This window comes from Tripterygium wilfordii, chromosome 21, assembly GCF_013401445.1.
Source record: "Tripterygium wilfordii isolate XIE 37 chromosome 21, ASM1340144v1, whole genome shotgun sequence".
In the NCBI taxonomy this organism is placed as follows: Eukaryota; Viridiplantae; Streptophyta; class Magnoliopsida; order Celastrales; family Celastraceae; genus Tripterygium; species Tripterygium wilfordii.
This window is the reverse complement of record NC_052252.1, coordinates 1,997,401-2,024,079: the sequence shown is the minus strand read 5'-3', so window position 1 is coordinate 2,024,079 and position 26,679 is coordinate 1,997,401. Positions and strand designations below refer to the sequence as shown.

At 36.9% G+C, this 26,679-nt stretch overlaps 6 protein-coding genes across 7 annotated transcripts; 5 read left to right on the top strand and 1 right to left on the bottom strand.

Annotated features, from left to right (window-relative positions):
- Positions 1 to 302: 302 nt before the first annotated feature.
- LOC119988606 (serine/threonine-protein kinase RHS3-like) lies at positions 303 to 4,322 on the top strand. 2 transcript variants are annotated; one of them, XM_038833704.1, is made up of 4 exons: positions 303 to 847; positions 1,277 to 1,354; positions 1,520 to 2,394; positions 3,194 to 4,322. In XM_038833704.1, the coding sequence occupies exons 2-4, from the start codon at positions 1,316 to 1,318 to the stop codon at positions 4,056 to 4,058; spliced, it is 1,779 nt and encodes a 592-aa protein (XP_038689632.1). In that variant the 5' UTR covers positions 303 to 847; positions 1,277 to 1,315; the 3' UTR covers positions 4,059 to 4,322. The 2 variants fall into 2 exon arrangements, with proteins under 2 accessions (XP_038689632.1, XP_038689631.1); XM_038833703.1 differs by having other exon boundaries at positions 303 to 851; positions 3,194 to 4,058.
- A 364-nt stretch (positions 4,323 to 4,686) lies between these two features.
- Positions 4,687 to 8,640, top strand: LOC119987666 (isocitrate dehydrogenase [NADP]-like). The gene is made up of 15 exons (XM_038832582.1): positions 4,687 to 4,854; positions 5,387 to 5,430; positions 5,530 to 5,639; positions 5,899 to 5,936; positions 6,072 to 6,149; positions 6,263 to 6,316; positions 6,392 to 6,493; positions 6,565 to 6,656; positions 6,774 to 6,877; positions 7,169 to 7,237; positions 7,322 to 7,437; positions 7,600 to 7,634; positions 7,740 to 7,882; positions 7,989 to 8,111; positions 8,204 to 8,640. Exons 1-15 carry the CDS (start codon positions 4,800 to 4,802, stop codon positions 8,292 to 8,294), a joined length of 1,254 nt encoding a protein of 417 aa, XP_038688510.1. The 5' UTR covers positions 4,687 to 4,799; the 3' UTR covers positions 8,295 to 8,640.
- Positions 8,641 to 9,299: 659 nt separating this feature from the next.
- Positions 9,300 to 12,396, top strand: LOC119989827 (serine carboxypeptidase-like 34). The gene is made up of 10 exons (XM_038835559.1): positions 9,300 to 9,588; positions 9,866 to 9,976; positions 10,105 to 10,200; positions 10,326 to 10,418; positions 10,523 to 10,611; positions 10,860 to 11,159; positions 11,415 to 11,554; positions 11,671 to 11,760; positions 12,033 to 12,141; positions 12,247 to 12,396. Exons 1-10 carry the CDS (start codon positions 9,300 to 9,302, stop codon positions 12,394 to 12,396), a joined length of 1,467 nt encoding a protein of 488 aa, XP_038691487.1.
- A 749-nt stretch (positions 12,397 to 13,145) lies between these two features.
- Positions 13,146 to 13,391, top strand: LOC119988369. The gene has a single exon (XM_038833384.1). It carries the CDS (start codon positions 13,146 to 13,148, stop codon positions 13,389 to 13,391), a length of 246 nt encoding a protein of 81 aa, XP_038689312.1.
- A 401-nt stretch (positions 13,392 to 13,792) lies between these two features.
- On the top strand, positions 13,793 to 20,119 carry LOC119989823 (zinc finger CCCH domain-containing protein 37-like). The gene is given in 14 exon segments (XM_038835550.1): positions 13,793 to 13,822; positions 14,201 to 14,504; positions 15,453 to 15,706; positions 16,831 to 16,887; positions 16,970 to 17,047; positions 17,135 to 17,161; positions 17,163 to 17,198; positions 17,282 to 17,503; positions 18,617 to 18,654; positions 18,761 to 18,798; positions 18,912 to 19,030; positions 19,703 to 19,756; positions 19,919 to 19,948; positions 19,950 to 20,119. Coding segments are annotated over 14 exon segments (1,383 nt in total). The 3' UTR covers positions 20,046 to 20,119.
- A 1,068-nt stretch (positions 20,120 to 21,187) lies between these two features.
- On the bottom strand, positions 21,188 to 25,231 carry LOC119988307 (cytochrome c1-2, heme protein, mitochondrial-like). Its single transcript, XM_038833294.1, has 7 exons — positions 25,174 to 25,231; positions 23,928 to 24,151; positions 23,092 to 23,371; positions 22,939 to 23,010; positions 22,456 to 22,572; positions 22,298 to 22,363; positions 21,188 to 21,567 (listed from the first exon to the last, which is right to left on the bottom strand). The coding sequence occupies exons 2-7, from the start codon at positions 24,071 to 24,073 to the stop codon at positions 21,433 to 21,435; spliced, it is 816 nt and encodes a 271-aa protein (XP_038689222.1). The 5' UTR covers positions 24,074 to 24,151; positions 25,174 to 25,231; the 3' UTR covers positions 21,188 to 21,432.
- Positions 25,232 to 26,679: the final 1,448 nt, after the last annotated feature.

Here is a 26,679-nt window from a genome sequence, read left to right as displayed (position 1 = left end):
TATATTTTTGTTGTTTGGTCGGTTGAACTGGTTATAGTGTCATATCATATATGAGTCGCCCCAATCGGCTTGATTTCGATACCAATATTTAAAATTGCTGATAACAAAGTAAAAAAAGTTTCAATTTTTTTTGAATGGAAAAAGAAGTTTCAATTTTTTTTTTGAATGGAAAAAAAGTTTCAATTTTTAACAAATAAAAGTTGTTACTTTTTTATAGAACTGTATGGCATAAGTTAATAGTATTAAAATAGGCGTGAGGTTTAGCCAATTGGAAAAGAACCAGGAAAAGAAAGAGAGGAGAAGAGAAGGGAAATGCAGGGGTGGTAGCGGGTAGAGAGAGGCTGAGAAATCAGTTTGAGGCCACTCAAAATATTCCCAAAAATTTCACAAAAAGAGAGGATTAAACGGCTTCAACCCGTTTTCATAGCTATGACCGTTTCTTTCCCTCCCTCTTCTCTCTCTCCACGTCGTTACCTAAGCTATTTTACATCCAAAAGAGACTTCTTTTCTTGGAGATATTTTTTCTTTTATTTTTGGTTATTTGTAAATAGTAGTAGTAGTTGTTGTTTGTTGTTGGGTGTTTGTTGTTTCTCCTGTTTCTGCGATCTTTTCTTATTTCTTGAATTCTCTCCATTCCTGCAAAACCCAAGCTACCCCATTTGTTTGATTGAAGGTTATCTCTAATGAGTCATTCCTTCGACATTTATAGGATTTCTTCTCACTTTGTGAAATCAATAAACCATGTTTGGTCCCATTCTTCCAGTGATTAACCTCAAGGCAAAGCATCAAGAACAATAGACGGCAAGCGAATAGAACGCCTTTCCTTTAATGCCACTTTGAGATTCTGGTTGGTATGCTGCAATCCCTGCATTGTCTTTTCAAGTGGGTCTTATCTGTTTTTATTCATATAAGCTTCTGTATTGAATATACTTCTTCGCTGTCATATGCTATATCTATCTATTGCAGAATGGGGGGAATGGCTGTGTAAAATCTCTCACTGGGGATCTTTTAGTTTTATTGATTTGATTTTAATATTCTACCTTTGACCTAATGGTTTTTCTGTCTGGTTTCATTACGTGCCCACCACACCACTGATTATATGCTCAACTCTATAATCAATGATTATATATGGCTTGCTTTGTGATTTTTGAGTTATCTTTTTTTAAAGGATTTTGTGGCATCTTTATTGTTTGATGAATTTTAGAGTTCTATAACCCAAACTCTTTTGATGTTCTTGAACTTTCACTAATGGCCTTCCCTTCTAAATTTTTATTAGGTTTTCCCTTTATAGGGGTGCTGTTGTGTTGCCCCATCAATGTCTTCAGAGCCTGCCAGGAATCTTGACGCATCTGAGGTAAGTTTTTCGACATTCAATCTGATTAGAACATAGAACCAGGAAATAATTAGCGCCTTACTGCAAACGTAGAATTTGTTGTTAAATTTGGAGAAGTCCTTATGGAAGCTCGTGATTAATGTGTTTTTCTTGCGGTAAAAGGATTAGCTATGCTGGTTATTGCAGATGAGCTACATCCCATCAGAAGCAGCTTTGGATGAACCCAAAAGGATGGAAGGGTTTGACAAGAGTAAGACCATCTTAACCACTAATCCACCACCTTCTGACTGCAAAAAGGCAGAGCAAATAGCCAAAATTAGCACCAATTCTGGTCAGAATTCGCCTCGTAAGCCTGCATATACAAAAAAAGTTTCCAAGATTAGTGAGAATGTCAAGTTTAACCCACAATTTGATCCCAAGAAGATGGACCCAATAGACAAGCCTGTCACAAACTCGAGTACTAATCAACGCCTGGCACCAAGCTTAAGAACGCCTGCAACTTCTGAAATCCCTGTGACTTCAACAACCATGTCAACAGGCGCTGCCGTGTCATTATTAGGAAACACAAAGACAGGTGATGCAAAGATCACTAGTTCCGTAACCAATCAAGGCCAAGGGAATGGGAATAGCAGTCGCAGTGACAGCTTAGAGAGCTCCATCGTACCCCTCAAGCCTCATACTGGTGGTGATGTACGATGGGATGCCATTAATATGATTAATTCCAAAGGCAACTCAATTGGTGTTAAACATTTTGACCTTCTTAAGCGTATTGGATATGGAGACATTGGGAGTGTCTATCTTGTTGAACTCAGAGGAACCAACACACATTTTGCCATGAAAGTCATGGACAAGGTATCTCTTGCCAGTAGAAACAAGCTACTCAGAGCACAGACAGAAAGAGAGATTCTCGGACTTCTTGACCATCCATTCTTGCCCACTCTGTATACTTATTTCGAGACTGAAAAGTTCTACTGCTTGGTCATGGAGTTCTGCAGTGGAGGAAATCTTCATTCTCTTCGACAGAAGCAACCGAACAAACATTTTACTGAGGAAGCTGCAAGGTCAGTTTGCCTTCAGCGTTTTTATTTCATTGATTATGTTATCTTACTACTATTTTTGGTATCTTACTTCTTACTCTTCCATTTAAGTAGCATAGTATTGTTAATCTATCAAGGATTGCTGAGTCAGGTCAGCTGCAGACGGCAGATACGGAACTTAACCTATCAAGCATAGTTTTATGCTTGATTCCAGCTCTATTAGTTTCGTTGTTGCAAGGGAAACTAGTATTCAAGAGTGCTATTTGAAACTTTATTATTGCTTTATTACTTTTTGCACCATTCATATATGGTGAGTGATCAAGAGCGTCGAGGGGAATCTATGGGAGATGCTAAAAAAATCAAGAAAGCTTAGACAGGAAAAAAAAAATCAAGAGAAACTGTTACAGCAAGCCTTAGCAAAAGTGGTCGGATACATTCACATCATCAAGTGTCATTGTTCCCATTTCCCTCCACATATAGTCCTGAATAAAGATGCCTTTTCTGTACTATGTCATATGACTGAGTATTGTCATTGATGCAGGCCGCATAGATACTTGTCATCAGGAAACCATTTCCTATTCCTTTAAATAACCATTAGATGCATGTTCAGAAACTTACTTTTATAGGTAGTATAGCTTCATTCAAGACACCTCGGTTATGATGGTTGCTGTCTGAATTGATAATTTGATACCGTCTAATTTCATGGTTCAGAACAACAAAAGGGTTGGCTCTGAAAAGAATGTATTTTTCTCTCTGCTAGTTATCTTATTTAGTTTCTCAATTTTTTTATGACCTTCATTCCTTAATCAATTGTCTCTCACAGGTTTTATGCATCTGAGGTGTTGCTGGCGCTTGAGTATCTGCACATGCTTGGTATCGTGTATAGGGACTTGAAACCAGAAAATGTGCTAGTAAGAGATGAGGGGCATATCATGCTCTCAGACTTCGACTTATCCCTTCGATGCTCTGTCAGTCCCACACTGGTGAAATCCTCGTCTGTGCATGTAGGCGCTGGTGGAGGTAGTGGTAATGGTGGCATTTTAGATGATGAGTATGCAGTCCATGGGTGCATGCAGCCATCAACATTTTTCCCACGAATTCTGCCTAAAAGGAACCGTAAATCCAAATCAGATTTTGGCCTCTTTGTGGGAGGCTCAATGCCAGAATTGATGGCAGAGCCTACAAATGTCCGTTCCATGTCATTTGTTGGCACGCATGAATATCTAGCCCCAGAGATCATTAGAGGAGAAGGTCATGGTAGTGCAGTGGACTGGTGGACTTTTGGCATCTTCTTATATGAGCTGCTGCATGGAACAACTCCTTTCAAAGGCCAGGGGAACCGAGCCACGCTCTTTAACGTAGTAGGCCAGCCATTGAGATTTCAAGAAAGTCCGCAAGTGAGTTTTGTCGCTCGCGATCTTATACGAGGACTTCTAGTGAAAGAACCTCATAAGCGAATTGCATACAAGAGGGGTGCCACAGAAATAAAACAGCACCCTTTCTTTGAGGGGGTAAACTGGGCTCTTGTGAGAAGTGCTATGCCTCCTCACATACCTGAACCTGTAGACTTCTCGCAGTTTCCTAGAAAAGCGTCATCCCCAGCTGACAAGAAAACGCCAGACTTCGGAGGGGCTAAAACCAACAATACCTCTGATGATCCTTCTTATATAGATTTTGAGTACTTCTAGCGCGAAAAAAAAAAAAACAAAACTTTCCTTTGGAAGGGAATCCAGATTTTACAGAAGAAAGGAACTGAATCCTGATAAGATACACACATAAATTTGTTGATTTAAATTTCATTTGTTCTTTGGTAGGGGAGGAGAAAGAACTGTTGTAGACGGAAATTTTTTTCACTAAACTCTTGTATTTATCCTTCTTTCATACGGGGAGATACGGTATACTTAATGAAGATTGTGTATCTAATTTTGTTCTCAGAAACTTCTTTTTGAGTATTGATTGTGGTTCACTGAAACTCTTGTTGTAATGGTGACAGTGCTACATATATTGAGATGAGGATTCAGTCTGAAGTCTGAACCTATACTCTGCAATGATGAAAGTCACTGCTGGTTGTATTATACATAAAAAGAGCAGTTGTTCTCCTTGCAAATGTTATCCCCTGCACCAACAACAGCAATGAGTACATGGCTAAAAGGGTGTTGCTCTATGTGGAAATCAAACTCAAAACCTTCCAAGTATATTGGATGGTTATTTGGAAAAAATTACCATTAAATAAAATATAAATATTAGAAAATATGCAACCCAAAAAAATTGGAAATTTGGTTATTAAGGAAAAAAACATAGTTATTGTTGTTGACTCGTTGTCACTACCTGAATTTCATTCGTCCAGCTACGGAGCTACCGCCTAAAGTCGTTCCATCAAAACTCATCGCCACAGCGTACAAGCAGCGGAGCAGCTGAAGCAGGCGAAAATGGCAATCGAGTTCAATAAGATCAAGGTCTCCAATCCCATCGTTGAAATGGATGGTCTGTTCTTCAATCTCCCTATTCTTCAATTTCTTGCATACATCAAAGTTGCTGGATTTTGTTAACATTAATCAGAACCACTAGCAAAGTTGCTGGATTTCAGTTTGATCATCGATTGCTGCTACCAATCCCCTTCTGTCTATATGAATTTGACAAATCTGTTTCTTTGTTCCTTCAAAGACAGTTTCGTTTATGATTTGTTTTCGTTGTGATCATTGTGGGTTTGCTCTATTTCGTATGTTTTTTTTAATAAACCAAGTCATCTCTCCGTTTCTATGAAATAACAGAAAGAAATAAAAAGAAAAAGAACTCTACTTGCAGTTGGGGAAATACCCAGTTATGTTTTCTGTTGAATTTTCGCATGATGTTTTAACTGATTGCATTCTCAAAGCTATGGAGTTTAGAAATTCCTGAGTTTATGTATAGATTCTTGTAGTTGAAATTTTTACAAAAGTTATATTTACTTGAGTATTTATCTTCTCTCTCACACAACTGTGATTTTCTCTTGTTTATATATTGGTGAACAATGAAGGGGATGAAATGACTAGGGTATTCTGGAAATCCATTAAGGAAAAGGTAAAGTTCTTGTTTTTTTTATGAATCTTCAACTTTGTGATATTCATTTATTCTGATTATATGTGTGCCCAACTGCCAATCCTTTTCATTATTTTGCAGCTTATATTCCCATTTTTGGACTTGGATATCAAGTATTTTGATCTTGGTATTCCTAATCGGGATGCCACAGAAGATAAAGTTACTATAGAAAGTGCACAAGCTGCTCTGAAGTATGTGCTATGTGTACTTGGGTTCCTTTGATTCTTGGACTTGCCCTTTTAACTTATCAGTGACATAACTTTGTATCATCCTCCTTGTTATCATACTTAAATTTGGATTTCTAAATCCATTGCATATAAACAGCTGCATTCATACACAGAGCATTCCTGTCGATGTATGAGCATTGATGCCTTTACAACCACATGAACCGTTTCCCTTTGATATCTTTTATTTTCACTGTGTAATTTTTGTCTTTTTCTGTAATTGTAGATATAATGTAGCAATTAAGTGTGCAACTATAACTCCGGGTATGTATTACTGCCATAGGAATCATGCATTTGCTTGACTTGAACACAAATTTATTTGGCGTTCTTACAAACAAGACTAAATTACTTTTCTTGAAGGTTGACAAACTGTTTAAAATCTTACTTGTTGTATGATAGATGAGGCTCGTGTTAAGGAGTTCAATCTGAAAGGAATGTGGAAGAGCCCGAATGGGACAATTAGGAACATTTTAAATGGTGGATAAACTTTCCCTGATGTTATTTTGTCCCCTCTTGCATATTTCAACATGTTGATCTAATTGTGGGAACTTTTTTCTGTTTTTTCTTTTTTTTTTTTTGGTGCAATACAGGTACTGTTTTCAGGGAGCCAATAATCTTCAAAAATATCCCTCGGATTGTCCCCAGTATGCAACGTTTTCTTTGCATTTCTCTTTGAAATTTTTAAAGAGGAACAACATCATAACTTTTGTCTTCCTTAGGTTGGACAAAGCCTATCTGTATTGGGAGGCATGCTTTTGGTGATCAGTACCGTGCAACTGATACGGTTATAGAAGGATCTGGAAAACTCAAATTGGTGTTTGGTAAAATCCTACTACTTTGTGGAGAGCTTTATTATGTTATCATTTAACATATTCAACAATGATGTTTGCAGTACCTGATGGTCATGGTGAAAAGAGAGAATTTGAGGTTTTCAACTTCACTGGTGCTGGAGGTGTGGCATTGTCCATGTACAACACGGATGAGGTTCTATATCTATTTCTCTTATCTTCTTTCTCATATTGTTTCTATTAAGTCACCAATTGATTAAGTTTGCATAAACATTGAACATACACAAGTATTCTTATTGAAATTTGAAAACAGTCCATTCGTGCTTTTGCTGAGGCTTCAATGAGCACTGCTTACCAGAAAAAGTGGCCACTTTATCTTAGCACAAAAAATACCATTCTCAAGAAATATGATGGAAGGTAAATTTTTGCCTCTTTAGTCATTTAGTCATTTTTCTTTTGCCTTCCTCTCGCTTAAACCTTTAGCAAAGTCAGTTTTCATTTCATTCTAGTGGTTTTCTATTGTGTTCAAGCATTTGTGTCTTGCGGTAGGGGAGAGAGATTGAAGAGTGTTTTAGACTAACCTTCCTATGGTTGCTTGGTCAGTCTTGAGATGCACATGAATCCGTATGCATTTTTGTTCAGTTTTGTGTGGAAATCATCTCTGCTGCTGATATCATTTTCTCGCTTATCTTTTATTATGACTTGAAGATTTAAAGACATATTCCAAGAAGTTTATGAAACTCAATGGAAGTCAAAGTTTGAGATTGCAGGGATCTGGTGAGACATTCTTCTCTGAATGATGATCAGTTTAGGCAGATTGCATGAATTGTCACTTACCCACCTCACTTGGTTGTATTGTAGGTATGAACACCGTCTCATCGACGATATGGTTGCTTATGCTCTAAAAAGTGAAGGAGGTTATGTGTGGGCTTGCAAAAACTATGACGGAGATGTGCAAAGTGATTTCCTAGCACAAGGTCTGTTTCACTCACTTGAGGTGGTCTGGACTTGCATTTTATCTCGTACTTATGTTATTGCTTTCGCTGGGCATGAATGGAAGAGTTGCATGTTATGGGAGGTTGTAATTTAGGATTTAGCGCTTATTCAATCCTTTTAATGCATTTGTTTAACTGATGCAGGATTTGGATCTCTTGGGTTGATGACATCGGTGTTAGTATGTCTCCGTACTACTTTGTCTGTCCTTGCATTTCTTTTTCTTTCTTGGTTTTCGTTTCTCGTATTCATTTTGGATATGAAAGAAGTTTTGATTGGGTTCCAGGTGTGTCCAGATGGAAAGACCATCGAAGCTGAAGCAGCTCATGGCACAGTTACCCGTCATTACCGGGTTCATAAAAAAGGTGGCGAAACTAGCACAAACAGCATAGCTTCCATTTTTGCTTGGTCAAGAGGCCTTGCACACAGGTTTCAAACTGATATTCTGTTTAGTTGATTAATAAATACTACATAAATAGCATTCAGAGTATTATTCAAGCATTGCTTAGAAACTTAAGCTTATTTGTCTTATTAGGGCCAAGCTGGATGGCAATGCAAGATTGCTGGAATTTACGGAGAAATTGGAAGCTGCTTGTGTCAGAACAGTTGAATCCGGGAAGATGACTAAGGATCTAGCACTTCTTATTCATGGGCCTAGGTAAGTTATGCCAAAATGATATTCCTAGTAGACATTCTCCTATACCTCCTATCCTAAGTTCAAATATAATTGGTATTGCTTGATCTCTTCAGGGTTGCCCGGGCTCAGTATTTGAGCACTGAAGAGTTCATTGATGCTGTAGCTGCTGAGCTGAGAACAGGACTTTACAGAGCAAAATTATAAACTTGTGTGGGCCATTTTTGGCCTTCATTCTTGGCAAATAGTGCGCGTAAATTTTTTTTCACCTCCTCATCTTATGTAGTTAATAAACTCATTTTATGGATAAACAAGGCTAGAGAGCCAAGCAGAGGGATGGAGTAGTGGGGAAATGTGACGAAGCGGCTGTTGCTCACCCGGCTGGGCAGCAAGCAAAGGATCTGTTCGATTAAGTTAGCCAAATAGAGACTCCTGGTTTGCTTTTGTTGTGTTGTGACAGTTACTTTCTGTTTGTTTTGTTTAGCCTTGCCTGCTTTTGCAGGCGTAAGAACCACCGTTTAATGCCTATGTAACTTAAATTTGGGCACTGTTCTTCACTGGTTATCAGTTGTAGACGTCAAACTAACAAGAACAATGCATTGGCCTTAAACAAGTTCAAACTAACTCATATTTGTATGTTTGTACAATGCCATAAACTACTTATAAATGGTGCAAGTAATAAAGGAATATGAAATATTCATGTGGGTCTGACAGCTCGAGTTTAGATCTATGTTGGATGTTCAAATGGAAATTTATATAGTGTCATTCTTGGTTTAAAAAAAAAAAGTCAAATTTTTTAAAGAAGAAATATCAAATATGGGCTTGATGAAGAGTGCTCTAATGGATTATAGGGATGAAAAAAACACCAACAATCAAGCTAGTTTGACTGTGATATATATGTACTAATAATTAAAAAATTAGAAAAAGGCGACATTAAAGGAAATGCAATTCAGAATAAAATAAGGATTTGATTCCATGCCATAAATATGAAGTTCATGATCCTTATCTCATGCTCTGGCTATGCTGTGCATATAACCCAATATGGTAACTCAATAATGAATTGATTTGTCACATACAACTAATAGGAAACATATAAACGTTTTGGCCAAAGGAGGAACAAAAATTAATTCAATAGAAAGAGATCAAGTACAATTAATCCTATATATATATATATTGATCGGACAGACAATAATATTGTAGTGATTTGAAACGATGAAGTGTTTTCAATACTTGTCTTGGTGTGTTATTGTTGTTTGGCTTGTGCTGCCTTTTGGGCCAGTTAGAGGAGATAGAGTGAGATTGGATGAAGAGCTTGCAAGAGTGAGTCATGAACAAAAGGCAGACAGAATTCATAGGCTTCCTGGTCAACCCAAAGTCACCTTCAAGCAGTACTCAGGATATGTCACAGTCAATCAAACTCATGGAAGAGCTCTCTTCTATTGGTTCTTTCAAGCCACACATGAACCTACCAAACAGCCCCTACTTCTATGGCTCAATGGAGGTAAGTATATACATACATGAATGAATATTCATTCATATATATACGCGACTTCTCTGGTGCGACGTCCGTAACTTTAAATTTATGAGTGTCTGTTTTTTTTAATTTTTATGAGCTAAAAAATGATGCAGATGGGGATCTCACTAGTTTGGGTCTCACTAGTTCACATAAATAACGAATTAAAGTTACGGACGTCCGCATGTGACCACTTGTGCATGTGTGTGTATATATATGCTTGGAAATTAATCTAAACCTAATTATATATATAATTATATAACAGGTCCTGGGTGTTCATCCATTGGATATGGATTAGCTGAAGAACTTGGGCCTTTTTTCCCTCATAAAGGCAATCCTGAATGCCTCAAATTTAACCCCTACACCTGGAACAAAGGTACTATGTATTTGTTACTCTCTTGAGACTCATATATATATATATATGTTATTGTAAATATATACATATACAGTTTCCCATAAATATCAATTTTTTGATACTAAATAAAATCTTCCTTTTTGAGTCAGCTGCCAATCTGTTGTTCCTAGAATCTCCTGTTGGTGTAGGATTTTCTTACACCAACACGAGCGGCGACCTTAAACAACTTGGAGACGCCATTACAGGTACATGTATATATAAATTAGAATTATATTTATCCCAAGATCGATGGATCAATATTGTAATTTAATATTGATTAATAGATATTTGTAATTTAATTTGGGTACATATATATATATATATATTTCAGCCAAGGATTCGTATAAGTTCCTTATCAACTGGTTTCGAAGATTCCCACAATTCAAATCCCATGATTTCTACATTGCCGGAGAGAGCTATGGAGGTATATAACTAAATTCTATGCAGTTTACTAATTAATTTTTCTACATATATAGCTGGTTTAACGACTAACCTCTGATATATATATACGTGTATGTGTTTGTGTAGGACACTATGTTCCTCAGCTTGCTGAAGCCATTTATGAAAATAACAAGAAAGTGAACAAGCACAAACATATAAATCTCAAGGGTTTTATGGTAATCGATCGATTAATGTGCCCTTATTTTTATTAATTCTAACCACTTGACGATAACCTAATTGGTTATCTCTCCAAAAGTTCTGAGAACTCGTTCCATTTCCGGCCTCTACCGGCATAAGTTTTGCCTAGTCCTATATTTCGCCAACGTGATGCGGACTATATATTATGGCGGCCCAAGTTTACACCCATTCATTATATATATATTGTGCAAAATCAAACATATGATACATTATATATATATTTCAGATTGGAAATGCAGCAGTGGATGATGAAACAGATCAAAAAGGAATGGTTGATTACGCGTGGGATCATGCCGTAATATCAGACAGTTTATACCATGAGATTCAGAGCAATTGCAACTTCAGTAATGTGTCTGATACATGCAATGCCGCTCTTGATAAGTACTTCAAGGTGTACGACATTATTGACATGTACAGCTTGTATGCTCCAACATGTGTCCGTCCTAGTAGTAATTCATCATCTGCTGCTGCTACTACTACCAGTCATGTGATTCAAGACCTTCCTCGTCATTTGTCTTTCAGATATGTAAGGACTACTCGAATTCATCCAGTATACATATCCCAGCTATCCGAGCTGCTGAGTTGAACGCACAAGATTCAAGTAAATTCGCGGATTGATCCACATGTCTCGCATGATGCACATGAAATCTTGTGCGTACAACTCAGCAAAGCTGGGATAATTGAGAAATCAGTTGCAGAGATCTCTATCATTACTGATATATATACCCATATAGATATAGTCAAGAATGAATGAATGAATTGTACATGCATGCAGGGACAGGGGAGGAGGCATAGGAGACCTCTAGCAGGTTATGACCCTTGTTTAGGAGACTACACTTATGCTTACTTCAATAGACCAGATGTTCAGAAAGCACTGCACGCCAATCTCACTAAAATCCCTTATGAATGGTCGCACTGCAGGTACTCTTTATGTACTATATATATATATATGTATATATATATATATATATATTGATTTTGATGACAATAACTCAATAAGAGAGTTTACGTTGCATGCATTTTGTACATACATGCAGTGGTGCTATATCTGGTTGGAATGCAGCAACATCAGTTCTTCCCACCATTAAAAAGCTCATGGCTGCTGGCCTCCGCGTATGGATCTTCAGGTAATTATAATTTACACACACATATACATACATACATATATATATATATATATATAGAATAATTCTCCTATGTGAACCAAAAGTGTAAACCAACTTTGTGAACTTCAAATCCAATGGTTGTAATAAAACAAAACAAAAATGGAGACCATAAATTTTTTGTGGGACCCATCACATCTATGGTTGAAAAGTAGGTTCACACTTTTGGTTCACATAGGAGAATTATTTTATATATATATATGATCCCACTAATTGTGTATATATGGTGCAAGCAGTGGAGATACTGATGGAAGAGTCCCAGTAACCTCCACAAGATATGCTTTGAGAAAGCTTGCATTGAATATTACTGAAGATTGGACTCCCTGGTACACATATCATCAACAGGTAATTATCAATTAACTATATATTAACCAAATTAATTGGTATTATTTTCATAAACACAATGGACATAATGGATTATATATATACTAATCTTTTTTAATTTTGTAGGTTGGAGGGTGGAGGACTATTTATGATGGGCTTACATTTGTGACGGTTCGAGGTGCTGGTCATCAAGTCCCAACTTTCGCACCCAGGAAGTCTCTCCAATTGATCCGACATTTTTTGGCCAACAAGAAGTTGCCATCTAAACCATTTTAATTAGACTTAATTTGTGTTTGTTTCTCAATTTCTTTGCAAATAAACATTTTCCATGTAATATTATAGCTAGCTAGTAGCTACAAGGAGCAAGAACCTAGCTACTAATATTTTATGCATGTGTTTGAATTCATCAATGACAAGTTTATGGAAAACTGAATGTTTGCTTTTGAGTACTAGAGATAGAAATTAGAAAGAAAAGAAAAATAAAACAAGTCAATTGTGCAACTAAAAGTTGTGTACCTCCAAAATTTGCACTGAAACTACATTTTGTTGTCAAAACACTCTTTCAATATATATATATATGCCAAGCAATTTAAGGAAAAGTCTCGTGAAGTACCAATGTAGAGAATTCCTCATAATTTTTTTTGTGTGAGATGGAGCGTCTGATTCTAAGTTTATGCTACTATTTCTAAATGGTTTGCGCTCGATCTAGGTCGATTAATTTATCGATCGAATTTGTGCGTGCTTAACTTAGTCAGAATTTAGATTTAGTGGATTGTCCAAAAGATGACCGCGGATGATGTTGATGAGTTATACACCGAGATTTGATCGAAAGTTTTATTTGTGTTATGCATATCCTTGTCGCCAAGTAATAGTGTTGCATGCAAGCCACGTAGCATATGTAATTGCCACGTCGCGAGTCACCGACTGGAAACGAGTCTGAAAGCTGTGGATGGAGGTGGTGAGAGTATAAAAACATGCATGTATTAGCTAGTCTTGAAGCCAAGAAACTAGGCTGATATCAAACAATGTCAGGGGTACAGGGAGCACGGCCGCCGGAGTACGAGACACCAACGACATACGAGTCAGTGGCAGGAGGAGAGAACAGGACCAAGACGGATATCAGGTCAAAGGAGGACCAGGGTCCCATCCAGATTGACAAACAACAGGACAAGATCGAGGATTTTATTGCTGCTGCAAGCCAAGATGACCCTGTTCTTGATGCTGATAAAGATGATAAGAAGCCAGACTTGGGCGTCACCGGCACTGGCTAATCATCTTCCTAAAATGTTATGAATATCAAGCTTGTTATGTATGTAGATATTTGTACGTATGATAATGTATATACAGCATTGTTGTACACAATCAATAGTTTAATTTGAATAAAATCCTCTTTTCTCTAATATCCAGAAGGGAGAGAACATTACCATATACTAATGAATATGAGAAATTATGACATTAATTCTTTGAGAACACTTACCTCCTCATCATGCATGCATGTATGGCTTGAATTCAGAGTGGTTTTTCGCTGGAAAAATCTTATGTTAGTCTCCGAACCCTGTGGTTCACCATTATGGTTGCTGTTTTTCCTTTGTCCGGCATGCTTGTTGAGGCCGTGGGCTTGTTGTGTTGATGATTTGCCAGGCCATGGGCCTGTAGAGGAGCCGCTTAGGTCATGGGCCTGTTGGGTCGTAGTCCCACTCAGGTAGTGGACCTGTTGGGCAATTGAGAAGGCCGTTCCTGTTAAGTTGCTACCCCTGCCGTGAGCTTGTTGGGTACGCAGTCGCGCAGGCCGTGGGCTCTTTAGTCTTCTTAAGCCGTTGACCTGTCAAGGTGCCGCCTAAGCTTTGGGCATGTTGGGTAGGGCAGTAGCCCAGGCTTGGCTGCAGGTCACAGTGTACACAAGCAAGAAAATGTACTTAGTAAGTCTCGTAAGTACGGAGTTATCAATATAATGAACATAATTATGATATTAATTAATTTCATCCTTTTACTAAGTCTTATAAAATTTATGAATAATCAAAAAGTGAAGTACATATAGATATATACGCACAGTAAATATATAAATGATTTGCATTAATAGGGTTTTCAACTTTCCCGAGTGGCAGGCCAACTCTCTACGGCTACAGACCCATCTACGGAAGCAGCAGCAGCTCCCCATCCTTCCACCGTCTACTCCTCCGACTCCACTCTTACCCACTACTTGTCAGCTTCGAAATCTTTTACTCTGGATCATCCCGCTTATTCCCCTATGTACCCAGATAGAGTTCCGGGCGGCATTCCCCCGGCAGCCGCTCCCACTACTTCGAATTTGCCTTCTTATTCCTCCTGGAACTCAACCCTCGATGTCGAATCTTTCGTTTCCGGCCTGAAACGCTCCTCTGATGGTAAGACACAAAGGCGCTCCGATTCTTCCTTTTCTTTTGCCTTTATATTTATAACAATTGATTTCACTGCCTTAAGGGTTCAAGATGAAATTTTGTATGTCTTCCCTTGAAATTGGAGTTTTTCTTCAGCAAGAGATTCTATCTAATTTTGCGTAATTGCTCACAACTGATACTGTAGCCAAATGTACGGAAATGGCTTTAGATTGTTAAGCTAATTTGTTAAGGAAATTAAACAACTTTTTTTGTTTCAGTCTCCTCTTGCGAATCAACTTTCTTAAGGAAAACTTGTCCTTGTACAATCTATTCGTTCGGGAGTTGACAACAGGCTTGTACCCAGAGACACAACAAATTTGTTGCCTAACAAAGTTTCAAATAAGTGAAACGGACATCAAGAAATCTGTCTTTAGAGGTCTCTGAGTTGTTGAAAGGTTTTTCTTTTAGAGAGTATATCAAGTTCTGAATAGGCAATTTGGAAAAAATTGCTCCAAACTGTTCCTCTTAGGGTGAGTATGTATATATATAATCTCCTAGGAGTAAAAAAGTTGCTCGTATAAAAACAGAGTAAAAATGATATATTATTTATCTAGAGTTAGTTACTATTGGAAAATGCTTTACTGTATGCTAATATAAAGTCATTAGTGTTAATACCTATAAAAGGTTATTTGGAGAGAGGTTACTCCTAGCTTTTCCTGTAAATATGAAAACCAATTATGATTTGAATAATGTATTGTATCCGGCTACACCTGTATCCTTTTATTATTTTACAAAATAAATTTCTGTAATATCCTATATGTGCCTAGTTTCAATATCATACCACAACCATATTATATTTCTAAGGGTTTCTACTTATGTTTTTTAGTCTAAAAAACTACTTTTAACTCATATTTATATAGTAATATATATGTTTCCTCCTTTTTTTTGTACATACTCTTGTTCTATGTACTATAGTGCTCTACCATCAGGCTATAATGGGTTTGGGCGCCCATAACTCAATTGGGCAAAGTGGAGCTTGGTACTCTACTGACTCTTTAGCCAAGCGTTCTAGATTCGAGAGTGCAAGCTATTTGCCTGTATATCCTCAGAGGCCAGGAGAAAAGGATTGTGTCCACTATATGCAGACAAGAACATGTAAATTTGGGGATACCTGCATTTTTGACCATCCTACTTGGGTTCCTGAGGGTGGGATCCCTGATTGGAAAGAGGTGACAATTACTGCTTAACTTTTATTTGTAAATAATGGCATTTTATTAGGGTATATATACCTTAGGTTCTTGTATTCTCTATCTTCATTCATATTTAGGTTCATCTAATAAATAAGGAGCTATAAGTTAGCACTACATTAATGTTATTGTTTCTTGAAACTGTAAAATAAAATCATATTACACTTTTAAGCTTTTTCTTTCGCTTTACGTTATATTTTTCTCCTAAAATTGAATTTCTGGATTATCTCTTATGCTTTCACCTTTTACTCTTTTAGTATGTAGCATATTTGCTCCATCATTGTAATAATTATGTGCCATAGTAATGTTTATGATATGATTCCCATGCACATTTCTTTAGATTTTGTAATTTAGAATAATTCTAGGAATTTTTTTTTCTTTCACTGAAAAAAAGAGAAGCCTTTTAGAAAATGTAGCTATGTGTTCATTTTCCCCCTACCTTTTTCACTGGGTTTTATGGTTTTAATTGTTCATGTTACTATGAAGTTTAATGGTAATAAGAATTAATACAATCGCTTACCCTACCTTTTTCACTGAGTTTTATGGTTTTAATTGTTAATGTTAGTAAGAAGTTTAATGGTAATAGGAATTAATGCAATCGCTTATTTCTCGTGAGCAGTTTACGTTTCTGTTTGATAGTGTTTCAAATTTTTTTTTTATCACCATTTATATTGTCATGTGGTGGATTTCTGATGATGTTCTCATATACTCATGTAGCTGAACCCAAACTTTTATCCGATGATGATGATAACCATTTATATTGTCATGAAATGGATTTCTTAAGGAAAGGGTCCATAGTATTGTTGTCGGGATGGATGTCTACTGTCCACTACTTCAGGAGTATCTCTTTAGAGGCCATTTATTAAAAAAGTAATAAGAAAAAAACACTGTGAAGTTGATGTAAGACATTAGTGTTTCTAAATGTTAATTGTTCTATCTTGTTGTCAATGTTGCATAATTCTCCTCTTTTTTCCCCCTTATTTTGAACAGTAGTTATTATGTTGTACATTTGAATCTTGTCAAACTCGTGATGATGTCTTTTAGATTTAGTTAGGTACTCTTGTGTATCTAGTAACATTCTGTTTAAGCAATCTCTTGTTGTTTAGGTTCCACTCATTGCTACAAGCGCCCTTCCTGAAAGGCCTGGAGAGCCAGATTGTCCTGTAAGACTTGATTATACGTTTTCTTCCAGTTTCCTTGAATGCATTTATTTTGTTAACTAATTTATGGTACATTCTGTTGCAGTACTTCATGAAAACTCAAAGGTGTAAATATGGATTGAGGTGCAGATTTAATCATCCACAAGATAATTTGGCTAATACAGTATGGGCTATCATCATGAAATTAATAAACCTCTTATGGTGTTTGTTGCTTTAGGCTTAACAACATGATACTTTACCTTTTCCCTAGGGTGCTTCAGAATTTGCTGATGGTTCTGCCCTTACCTGAGAGACCTTCTGAGCCGCCATGTGCGGTAAGAGTTGATCTCCTATTTCTTAGGTGGGTTTGTTTCAAAGTCTTACTTTTAGTTTATATCATCTATTTAAACTTGAACAGTTTTACATGAAGACTGGGGATTGTAAATTTGGTGCAACATGCAAATTTCATCACCCAAAGGGTGTCCTGGTACAATCATCTGGGTATGACAATGGTAACACGCAACCCTCTGAATCATTACTGAAGACTGAAGCAACAATGGGATATATCAATTTAGCTAAGCCTGCTGCTCATTTCACGCCAGCACTGTTCCACAATTCAAAAGGGCTTCCTGTAAGACCGGTAATGCACATAGATTATTAACTGTTCGATGAGCTGTCCACTTTTCCACCTGTACTATTTTATCTGTCTATAACTCGTAAATTCCATCAAGTCAGTCATCTCCAAAGGTTGTGGGTAAACACTGAGAAAAAGGAAGTCACAACAAATTGTAACATGTAATGTAAAGTTCAAAAAAATTGGAAGTAGTGTAAGAGAACAACCATCAAGCATATAGGGATGCTAGAAAAAGGCTGAGTCCATACGCCAAAGATACCCAATATACATGTTTTATTTGTTTTCTGATTGTTTATTATTGTTAACATTACCACCTAGGCATTTAGTCTTGAGCTCAATACTACTCGTTACCTTCCTGTTAAAGTCTTGTTCATTCGTATTAGCTGCCGCCTTAACCACTTCCTTAGTGCACATCCTGAATCTCAAATGACATTATTGAGACCCTATTTATCCTTGCTCTATGTGTGGAACACACCCAAGCCGAAGTCCACATGGAAAATGATGAGAGTGTGGGTGGTTTATAAAGTAATGGATGGACCTAGTCTCACTCTCATATAAGCCATGGGCTTTTTAGATAGTGGGCTCCCATCCAATGCCACGTAGGCACATGTAATCTGGCTCTCCCGGTCCATATTTCTAACACTCTAAAACAAAGAAGCTGCTAGGCTTACATTCACCGGACCCCTGCCCAAACTTATAGATTGTAGATAAGAATGAATGGTAGAGAAGGATCCACAGTGGATTCCAAGCCCAACTAACTTTTACTGATTCATCTAGCCAACCCCAAAATTTTTGTGATCAAGGCTTTGATGATGATGACACAATCTTGATTAGGCTAGTCTTACTTTTGAACTGTTGTTTAAAAGGCTTATGTGATATTTCCCTTCTGTTTAACTGAATTATTAATAATGCTGCTTGGAAGACCTGAAACTTCTAATGGGTTTAGACTTTTGACCTTGTGATTCTTATTGCCGTGGGTAGCTTTCACAGCATTTTAATCTGAGGTGCTAATGTTGCTTAAGCCAAAAATAAGAAAGAAGAAAGGAAATAAACAGAGAAAGGAAATTGTTTTTGAAGCTGGAATTACACTGATATTTTCTTTTCTTTTCTTTTCCGCAGGGTGAGTTGGATTGTCCATTCTATCTGAAAACTGGCAGGTGAAAATCTGCTTAGCTTTTGCCAACTTGTTTTATTTTTTTTCCAGTTCTAATAAAAATCAGAAGTTAATATAAATGTGAATCTCTTCTATCTTTTTGTAATCAGTTGCAAGTATGGCACCACTTGCCGTTACAATCATCCTGGTATGTGTGCTGTTCTTTCATTTACGAATTAAGATATGTAGAAGTTGTTTGAATGCTGCTTCCAATATATGTGCCTGCAATTTCACTCTGATCGTCTATATCAATGATTCCAGCTGCTGCTGCAATTGGCCATTCCATTGTAGCCTCCCCAGCCACAAGTCTAAACATTGGAGTCACTAATCCTGCTGTCTCTATGTACCAAACTGTAGACCCAACATTTTCCCAAGCAACGGTAAATTGGCAATCATTTGTACCTTCCAAATCATTTTAGTTCATCAAACCAACCATGTTGGCTGATGTTTTCATGATTGGTACGGGGGCTTGTTTTTACATTTCTCAAGGGAAAGCGAGTTTGTTGGAAAGTTGTTGTCTGGAAGGATTAAAATGTATGCATTAGTGGGAATATGATCTGTCTTGAAGTACATGTGTCTATGCCGTTGGTTTATTTGGATAGATATTGATATTTGAACATTCGACCTAAGATCTTTTGTTTGATTGCCAGGTCTATCATTAACTATGTTTTCTGAGTTATTGCTTTTAAATTTGTTTGAGGATTTTATCATTTTATGGCTATTTTATGGTGGAGTCTGGCTTCTTAAGTAGTTTTGATTTATTTTGACCTGTTGCTTCATTTCACACTACATTAGTCTATTAGTGGTCATTGGTACTGAACGCTTCTGAAAAATTTTCCTTGTTGGTTCGTCATAATTTTGTTTTCCAAATATCCGTCTGATTTTGTTTTGCCTCCAAACTCCAAAATGATTTTCTTTAGTTTGTAAAATTGTATTCTTCTAATCTTACAAGCTTCTGTACTTAAGTTTTCAGTCTTCACTGCTCCATATGCATAGACACTCAGTTATTTTTTGCTTGGATTCTGATGGATGCTATTTCCCTCTTGTTGCAGGTGGGAGTGGGCCTCACAATATACCCTCAACGACCTGGACAGATGGAATGTGATGTGCGTAGTAACCCTTTTTTATTTTGAGCTCGAACTCAAGTTACTCCTGCTATCACAATAATGATGATAAGATGTATTTGAGATGCTTTACCTAGTTGTTATATCTTCTGTTTATGAGTCAAACCATGAACCACTTGTTTATATTGTGTGTTTTCCCTGTAGTACTACATGAAAACTGGAGAATGTAAGTTCGGGGGAAAGATGCAGGTTCCACCATCCTATTAATCGATCTGCACCAGCATCATCAATGAAGCTCACGCTTGCTGGATTACCTCGGAGAGAGGTATGAGTTGTGTTTTTGCCTCTCAACAATTCCATGTTGCTTCTTCTTTTAATAGTGTTGGGTGTAATTTCCTCGTATGAAATGGGCTTTGGACTCGTACATTATGTAGTGTTAGATGTATTTAGTTCGATTAGACAATCATTATTTTCATGGAAAATAAAGTTTGGAAGGTGCGCAGACATGCTGCATTTGATGCAAATAATTCCTTGATGAAAATATTAAAGAATTTGATTTTCGTGCCCGATTACTTGTGGGGACATTAACGTCGCCATACATGCAGCATGAATTTCTTTTGGCCGCTGTATACATGGAAAAAAATTTGAATGACTTGCATGCATGTATTCAGTTTTTTCTCTATTGTTCTGCTATTTGTGTATAGGTGCTAACGAGTTTCTCTCTAATTCTTCTCTTTGTGAGAGCATTGATCAATGAAACATTTTGACAGGGCCTCTGTTCACTGCCCATATTATATGAAGACTGGTACATGTAGGTTTGGTGTGACTTGCAAATTTGACCACCCACCCCCTGCAGAGGTTTTGTCTATAGCAAACATCGCTCGGAACAACATCAACAGATGCGGAAGGAAAGGATGATTCAAAAGCAGCAGAAACAGCTCAAGCATAGTTGGCCAAATGTTTTAAGAAGGAATGACAATGATCTATTTAAAGATGAATTTGAATCAGTAATTAGCGTCGAGTCCTGTCGAATCAAATAATCTGAATGTTATGAAGTTGCCAATCTAATTACTTGACCACCTGTGCATTTGATGTAATCTTTTTTAGCTTGCATTAATAGCAATAGATGCTTCTGGTTCTGTATTGTACTTGCTAGAATGATGGTGATAACATTATGATGTTTGTTTCTCTGAAATACACGACTATTGAATGCCACTCGCCCATTTTGTCGATGCCTGCCAAGATGCTTTTGTATTGTACTTGCTAGATTGATGGTCGACTCTGTTACTTCATCAATGATCAATCCACTTTGGTCCTCTGTCAACTAGAATTGTACTCCCTTCTGCGTGGTTTTTGTCTATAGAGAAGGGAACTTGCATTAGTTGGATTTTCTTCGTATAATATAGCGGGTAGAATGAGTGTGAGATTTCCAATGAACGGGAAATAGACAAATATTTTGTGTCGATTGGCAAATAATAAAGAACATAATTCTTTGTGCCTAAAACAACTTACAATGTTAATGAGTGGAGTAAATAATATCAATAACAAACAAACACGGTGTACAATGTATAAGAGCCGCTTATTATTCTCTTAACAAAAACACAATTGCTTTGCAGACTCTTGCTTATCCAGCATTCAACTCTAGAGGTCATCTCAACATACGATAAAAATTGAGTAACAAAATCATCTACAACCACTATTGCTAAATTTCGTTTCCTCTAACACCCGGTATTGAGCTTAGTTGACAACATCAAGACCAGCTTTCGAGACTTGAGGACTGACCATCTCAAGCGTCTGTAATAAGCAGCTTGAAGAAGTGCAAGCGACAGCACAAAGATCCATTTAAATCCCATCTGTATACATTTCAAAGCAGAATGACCATACAAATAAATCTATGAAGAACTGAAGCAAAATGGGCGGTAACAATTTTTCCTTGAATACATAGTAGTGACAGCTATCAGTCAGGGAGAGAACTTATCACTGTGCTTAGTGTGGCCAAGGAGAAAGGGTAGTGAGTAATCTCTGCAACACGGAGGGATTGCCACTAAAAGGTCTATTGAGCAAGCTTTGAGAAGTCATTGACAATTTACTATTTCATATTTAAGGATATCGAACAGCAAACCAACTAATTGATATGACGGGTTCTTCAGAAAATTTCCTGGTCTACACTTTACACCAGAAGACAGTACGGAAAGATTAAAAAAAAATTCCAGAAGTGTATAATTTTTAATCCTTAGAAGGATCGTTTTCATATATGCTTAAAAAAAGCAATGGCTTCTAGAGCAATCGGCATGAAAAGTGCTTATGAACGTATAGGCTAGATTCAAGGCTTTATGGTAAGGCCGTAAGGGCCTTCCATTTAATTTCCCCCCACCAAAACCGCAAAGGAAAAGGGGAAAAACAAGAGTATATAATAATAATGATCATAATCATACTGATGATAAACAAAAACTGCCACAACCATTAGTTGGTAGTGGTGGTTCATAAACACCATAGGCAAGTGCAGTAATCAAAACAGAAGTCAATCTTTGTTGATTAATAATTATGTGTTACTATGCCATTCAAATTCAATAAAAAGTTTACCAGTTTTCTCTCTTCCATTTCTGGCTCAGCAGCCCATGCCAAAAATGACACAACATCTTTCCCCATCTATACCAATAAATATAAAGAGAGAATGAGAATCAATGTTTACTCAAGGAAAGCAGAAATATGAAATCTAATGCAAAGGTTAAGACGATTGCCTGGGACTCTGTTGCAGGGGTACCATCTTCATATTCCACAGCACCATCATTGAGCATTTTGGGCATAGCAATAGCACCACCAGGAAAGTAAGGATTATAGTGAAGGCCATCTCTTATCTACAATGACTATATTTATGTGAGGTGGACCATGACATTAAAAATCAACAGCATGAAAAAAATAATGATGTAGCAACTGGCAAAAGATGATGATGCATAGAGGAAGAAAATTATTAGTCAAGAATGCATGCAAACCCCAATTACATTAGGTTCTGTTAAAAATTGTTTGACAAACCATAACAGGCAAGCATTATTTGACAGCAATTCTAAGCAGTTTTGAAATCAGGGAACATTGGAATAAGACTTTTCTAACCAGGTATAGTAAGCATCTACAGTATATATATATATAATTACAAACTTCCTTCAAGGTTACTTTGAAAATTTTCTCCCCTTAAGAACTATTTCTAATCTTGGAAAGAAAATTACCATAACACCAGCAGGAGGATCACGATAACCAGTCAGAAGAGCAAATACATAGTTCTGACCATTATGACGGGCCTGAAATAAATGGAAAAAAAAATAGTGAATGCATGTACCCAGATATACCTTACATCAATCAATAAATTTAACAAAAGGTACCTTAGTGATAAGACTTAGATCAGGAGGGTACGCCCCTCCATTAGCAAATCTTGCTGCTTGTTCATTCACATATGGCTCAGGAAAACGATCACTTAGCTTGCCTGGACGGGTGAACATCTCACCCTCATCATTAGGCCCATCAACCACCTCAATCTCTGCCGCCATGGCTTTTGTCTCTTCTTCAGTATATGCAACACCCACGAGATCACGATATGAAATTAGAGACATTGAATGGCAAGATGCACATACTTGTTGGTACACTTGGTGACCCCGGCGAATCCTGTTCACATATTGTTAATTTGAATTTACCAAAAGATAGTTGAGGATTAGTGGAAATTGAGTTTTAGGCTAAAAGATACCATTAAGTTTAGTGTGGTTACTGTGGTAATCTTACGTTCTTAGTCTGGCAGTCTTGTAATAATGCCTGCCCTACATGGGCATATCTAACTGTCTTCTTACTTATATTACGAACATTATAGTGAAGGTTAGAGCTCTTGTGAACTCTAATGTAGGTTCTTCACCGAACACTAGCATCTGCTTTCTCTGCCCTCTTCTCTTGATTCCTCACCAACTCGACAGTTACATTACAAAAGCATGAAAGCAGAAGGAGAAGGCATAATAGGTTATAGAAAGGGTAGGATATGTTTATTGAAGTTTCAACAGGGAGCCAGACAATATTCACAGCAACCAGAGTGACAACCTCAGCTTACAATTCTTTTATCTCTTCTTTCCAGTTTTAAAACATAAAACCAGAAGACAAAATTTAAACTGGGTTATCCCATATCAAAACAATATCTTCATTAAAACTTTTACAGATGAGTCGAACACAAACTTACGATGAATGATCATATGAGCTAAGAACCCCTTTATGAGGCCAAGGATAGTTAGGACAAGCCAAGCCATGTTCCGCCTCATCAGAATTATAAGCTACTGTTGCACAACTTAGAAGTCCTGATACACCTGCACCAAGGAGCGCAAGCATCCTCAAAGACTTTACACCACCAGATTCCTGTCTTTGTTGATCCTGCTTTGAAATGAGGTAGGGCAGTGCCGGAAGGGTCTGTGTATAATGTTGCACTAATATTAGCAAGAAACAGATCTAATATGAATGAAACTAGATCCAACAGATAAAAAATCCAGCACAATAAAGTTGTACGCTAAACAAAAGCAGATGAATCTGAAATCCCCAACTCCTACCGGGAGCCTTGGAGGGGCGGGCTATACTAGGAGGGAAGGAGTAATCGCTCCCGAAGAGAAGAAGATAAGACAAAATGAAGATTATCCAAGATATTTTATTCCAAGGTCAGATTTTTTTTATTGATAATTCGGTTGCTGGTATCAAAATTTTCACATCTTCTAGCAACACAAAATGATAAAATTAAGAAATATCAATAGGCCATTTTTCACACAATAGTGAATTTTAGCCTTAAAAATGTACAGAATTTCTATATCAGAACATCCACAACTTTAGCATCTGTAAAAGGTCAGGACATAAAGTAATCATTAAACAGGAAAAGGAGGGAGGCTTAATAATTTGATGTTAGATTGCAGCAGTTTTTGTTTGGTATATTGCGTATTCATGAAGATAAAACTTCTCCCAAAGGTAAAACTTCTCGTTGCATTGCAGAGTGAGGCAACAAACATCTGTTCTTACCACCCATACTGATTACAGTACCCTTGTGCAGTAAGTTCGACTTGATGCACTAATCCAAGCCGTTCAATTTCTAGCCAAGTCAAATGGTACTTTAATCTTGTCTAAACCACAGAAAAATTTCTAGAAGTGGATTTTCCTGCTATGTATAAGAGGTAAGTCAATTACATATTTCCAGTACTTCATTCAAAAGCAACATTTAATTCTACTGCCTGGCCTGATCATGGGATAGCAAGCTGAGCACAGAATCTCGAAATCGTTTGTGGTAACAGTTTGAATAAAATTACTGATACAAGAAGTTCAAGTTCAAGATAAATAAATCTCGCATTAATATGAAAAATATAAGAATTCCAGTCTACCTATTACCAAACCACATATAAATGAATACGCCTGTGCTCAATACCTACATACATATATATATATGACAGTACCTTAGTATCTGCTCTGTGGGGAGCGAGCCTTCTAAGAAAAGATTAAGACTTCCACATCCTGATGAATAGATTCATTTGGAGCAAGGAACGCATTGGAATCAGAACCCAATAATAACTGAATACGAATCCATAAAACAACAAAGGAAAAATAGTGCAATCCATAAAACTAAACAACACGTCATTACCTTCAATACCGATCTTGATCTTCCTGCCTATAGCTGAAAATAGAGAGGAATATCGAGGTTAGTGATGGAAGAACAGCGTACATAATCAAAAATACATGTATAAATAAAGATGAAGAAAGAGTAGTAACCGGTGCTCATGATTGCTGAGCAGAGCGAGCGAAGAAGGGAGGAAGCGAGCCAGAGAGAGAAGCGGATGAGAAGCAAACGCGTGTATATCAACCGTTGAAAGCCCTAATAAGGCAAAGCCCAAATGAGTGGGCCTAATCTAAGAACTAAGCGTCTAAGACCCCGTTTGGTTACTTATAAAACTGTCGAAAGCCCTAATAAGGCAAAGCCCAAATGTCAGCCAAACACACGTTTCGAGTTCAATTTCGACTTTCGAGTTTTGTCAAATTTGTTCAACTTTGCCAATTCAAATTTTCATTTGTGCATTCACATTAGGGATGACAACGGGTCGGGTACCCTTCCAATTAGGAAATATCAAAACCGTTTTCATTTAAGATACTCTATACCAAAACCGTTCCAAAATCATTTAAAAAACCATTTAAATTTCCAAACCCGGAACCGTTCCATAACCGTTTACCATCGAATACCTGTTTACCATTTAACTTTTAATATTTTTATTTTTTTCTTTGATGATTATGTTAATATAAATTAATATTGAGTATGATTTATATTAATTATGATTTTATAATTCAAATTAATCTAATTTATAGTTTTATTAGTATGTTTCTATAATATATATGTTTTAATATGCTTTATCATGTTATAATTTAGTATCCTAGTAGTATACCTTTATAGATGATTTATAATATTATTACTATAATGGATATTTTTATTAAACGGTTCGGGTACCTTAAACCCGGCATCAAAAACCAAATCCGATCCTAAACCATGACGGGTTTGAAAACCAAAACCAAAACCGTTTCCAAAACCTATAGGATCGGTTTTTGGGTTTTAAACAGATCGGATACCCTGCGGATAACGCTCTGATCGATTTTTTTTGCCATCCCTAATTCACATTTAGTCAATCATGTATTCAAATTTCATTCAATTAATACAAATACAATTATTTTATGGTTCTAAGAACCAATCGCAAAAGATCGAGTAATAAAGTCGTGCCGACCTTTAACCCAAAACGAACGTTATGAGTTTATATTGTTTTGAGTTGAATTTTCTAATAGATTAATTAACACTCAAAAGTTGATGTTACCATTGAAAGCAAGTACCCAGGCCACTACCCAAGCAATAACAAGTCCTTCTATGGTCGCACAATCATTTGACAAAGAAGTTTCATAATAAGTTTTTTTTTGGTAATCGC

What these genes read in the sequence shown, in the direction of transcription:
- LOC119989827 (XM_038835559.1), top strand. Translation starts at nt 9,300, where the DNA reads ATGAAGTGTTTTCAATACTTGTCTTGGTGTGTTATTGTTGTTTGGCTT. An exon ending in CCCCTACACCTGGAACAAAG is followed by an intron (nt 9,977 to 10,104) that starts GTACTATGTATT and finishes TTTTTGAGTCAG; the next exon opens with CTGCCAATCTGTTGTTCCTA. An exon ending in TGCCGGAGAGAGCTATGGAG is followed by an intron (nt 10,419 to 10,522) that starts GTATATAACTAA and finishes GTGTTTGTGTAG; the next exon opens with GACACTATGTTCCTCAGCTT.
- LOC119987666 (XM_038832582.1), top strand. Translation starts at nt 4,800, where the DNA reads ATGGCAATCGAGTTCAATAAGATCAAGGTCTCCAATCCCATCGTTGAA. An exon ending in GTGTGCAACTATAACTCCGG is followed by an intron (nt 5,937 to 6,071) that starts GTATGTATTACT and finishes GTTGTATGATAG; the next exon opens with ATGAGGCTCGTGTTAAGGAG. An exon ending in AAGTGATTTCCTAGCACAAG is followed by an intron (nt 7,438 to 7,599) that starts GTCTGTTTCACT and finishes TAACTGATGCAG; the next exon opens with GATTTGGATCTCTTGGGTTG.
- LOC119988369 (XM_038833384.1), top strand. Translation starts at nt 13,146, where the DNA reads ATGTCAGGGGTACAGGGAGCACGGCCGCCGGAGTACGAGACACCAACG.
- LOC119988606 (XM_038833704.1), top strand. Translation starts at nt 1,316, where the DNA reads ATGTCTTCAGAGCCTGCCAGGAATCTTGACGCATCTGAG. An exon ending in GGAATCTTGACGCATCTGAG is followed by an intron (nt 1,355 to 1,519) that starts GTAAGTTTTTCG and finishes TGGTTATTGCAG; the next exon opens with ATGAGCTACATCCCATCAGA. An exon ending in TTTACTGAGGAAGCTGCAAG is followed by an intron (nt 2,395 to 3,193) that starts GTCAGTTTGCCT and finishes TGTCTCTCACAG; the next exon opens with GTTTTATGCATCTGAGGTGT.
- LOC119988307 (XM_038833294.1), bottom strand. Translation starts at nt 24,073, where the DNA reads ATGCTTGCGCTCCTTGGTGCAGGTGTATCAGGACTTCTAAGTTGTGCA. An exon ending in ATCTAAGTCTTATCACTAAG is followed by an intron (nt 23,011 to 23,091) that starts GTACCTTTTGTT and finishes CATTTATTTCAG; the next exon opens with GCCCGTCATAATGGTCAGAA. An exon ending in CCCCTGCAACAGAGTCCCAG is followed by an intron (nt 22,364 to 22,455) that starts GCAATCGTCTTA and finishes TTATTGGTATAG; the next exon opens with ATGGGGAAAGATGTTGTGTC.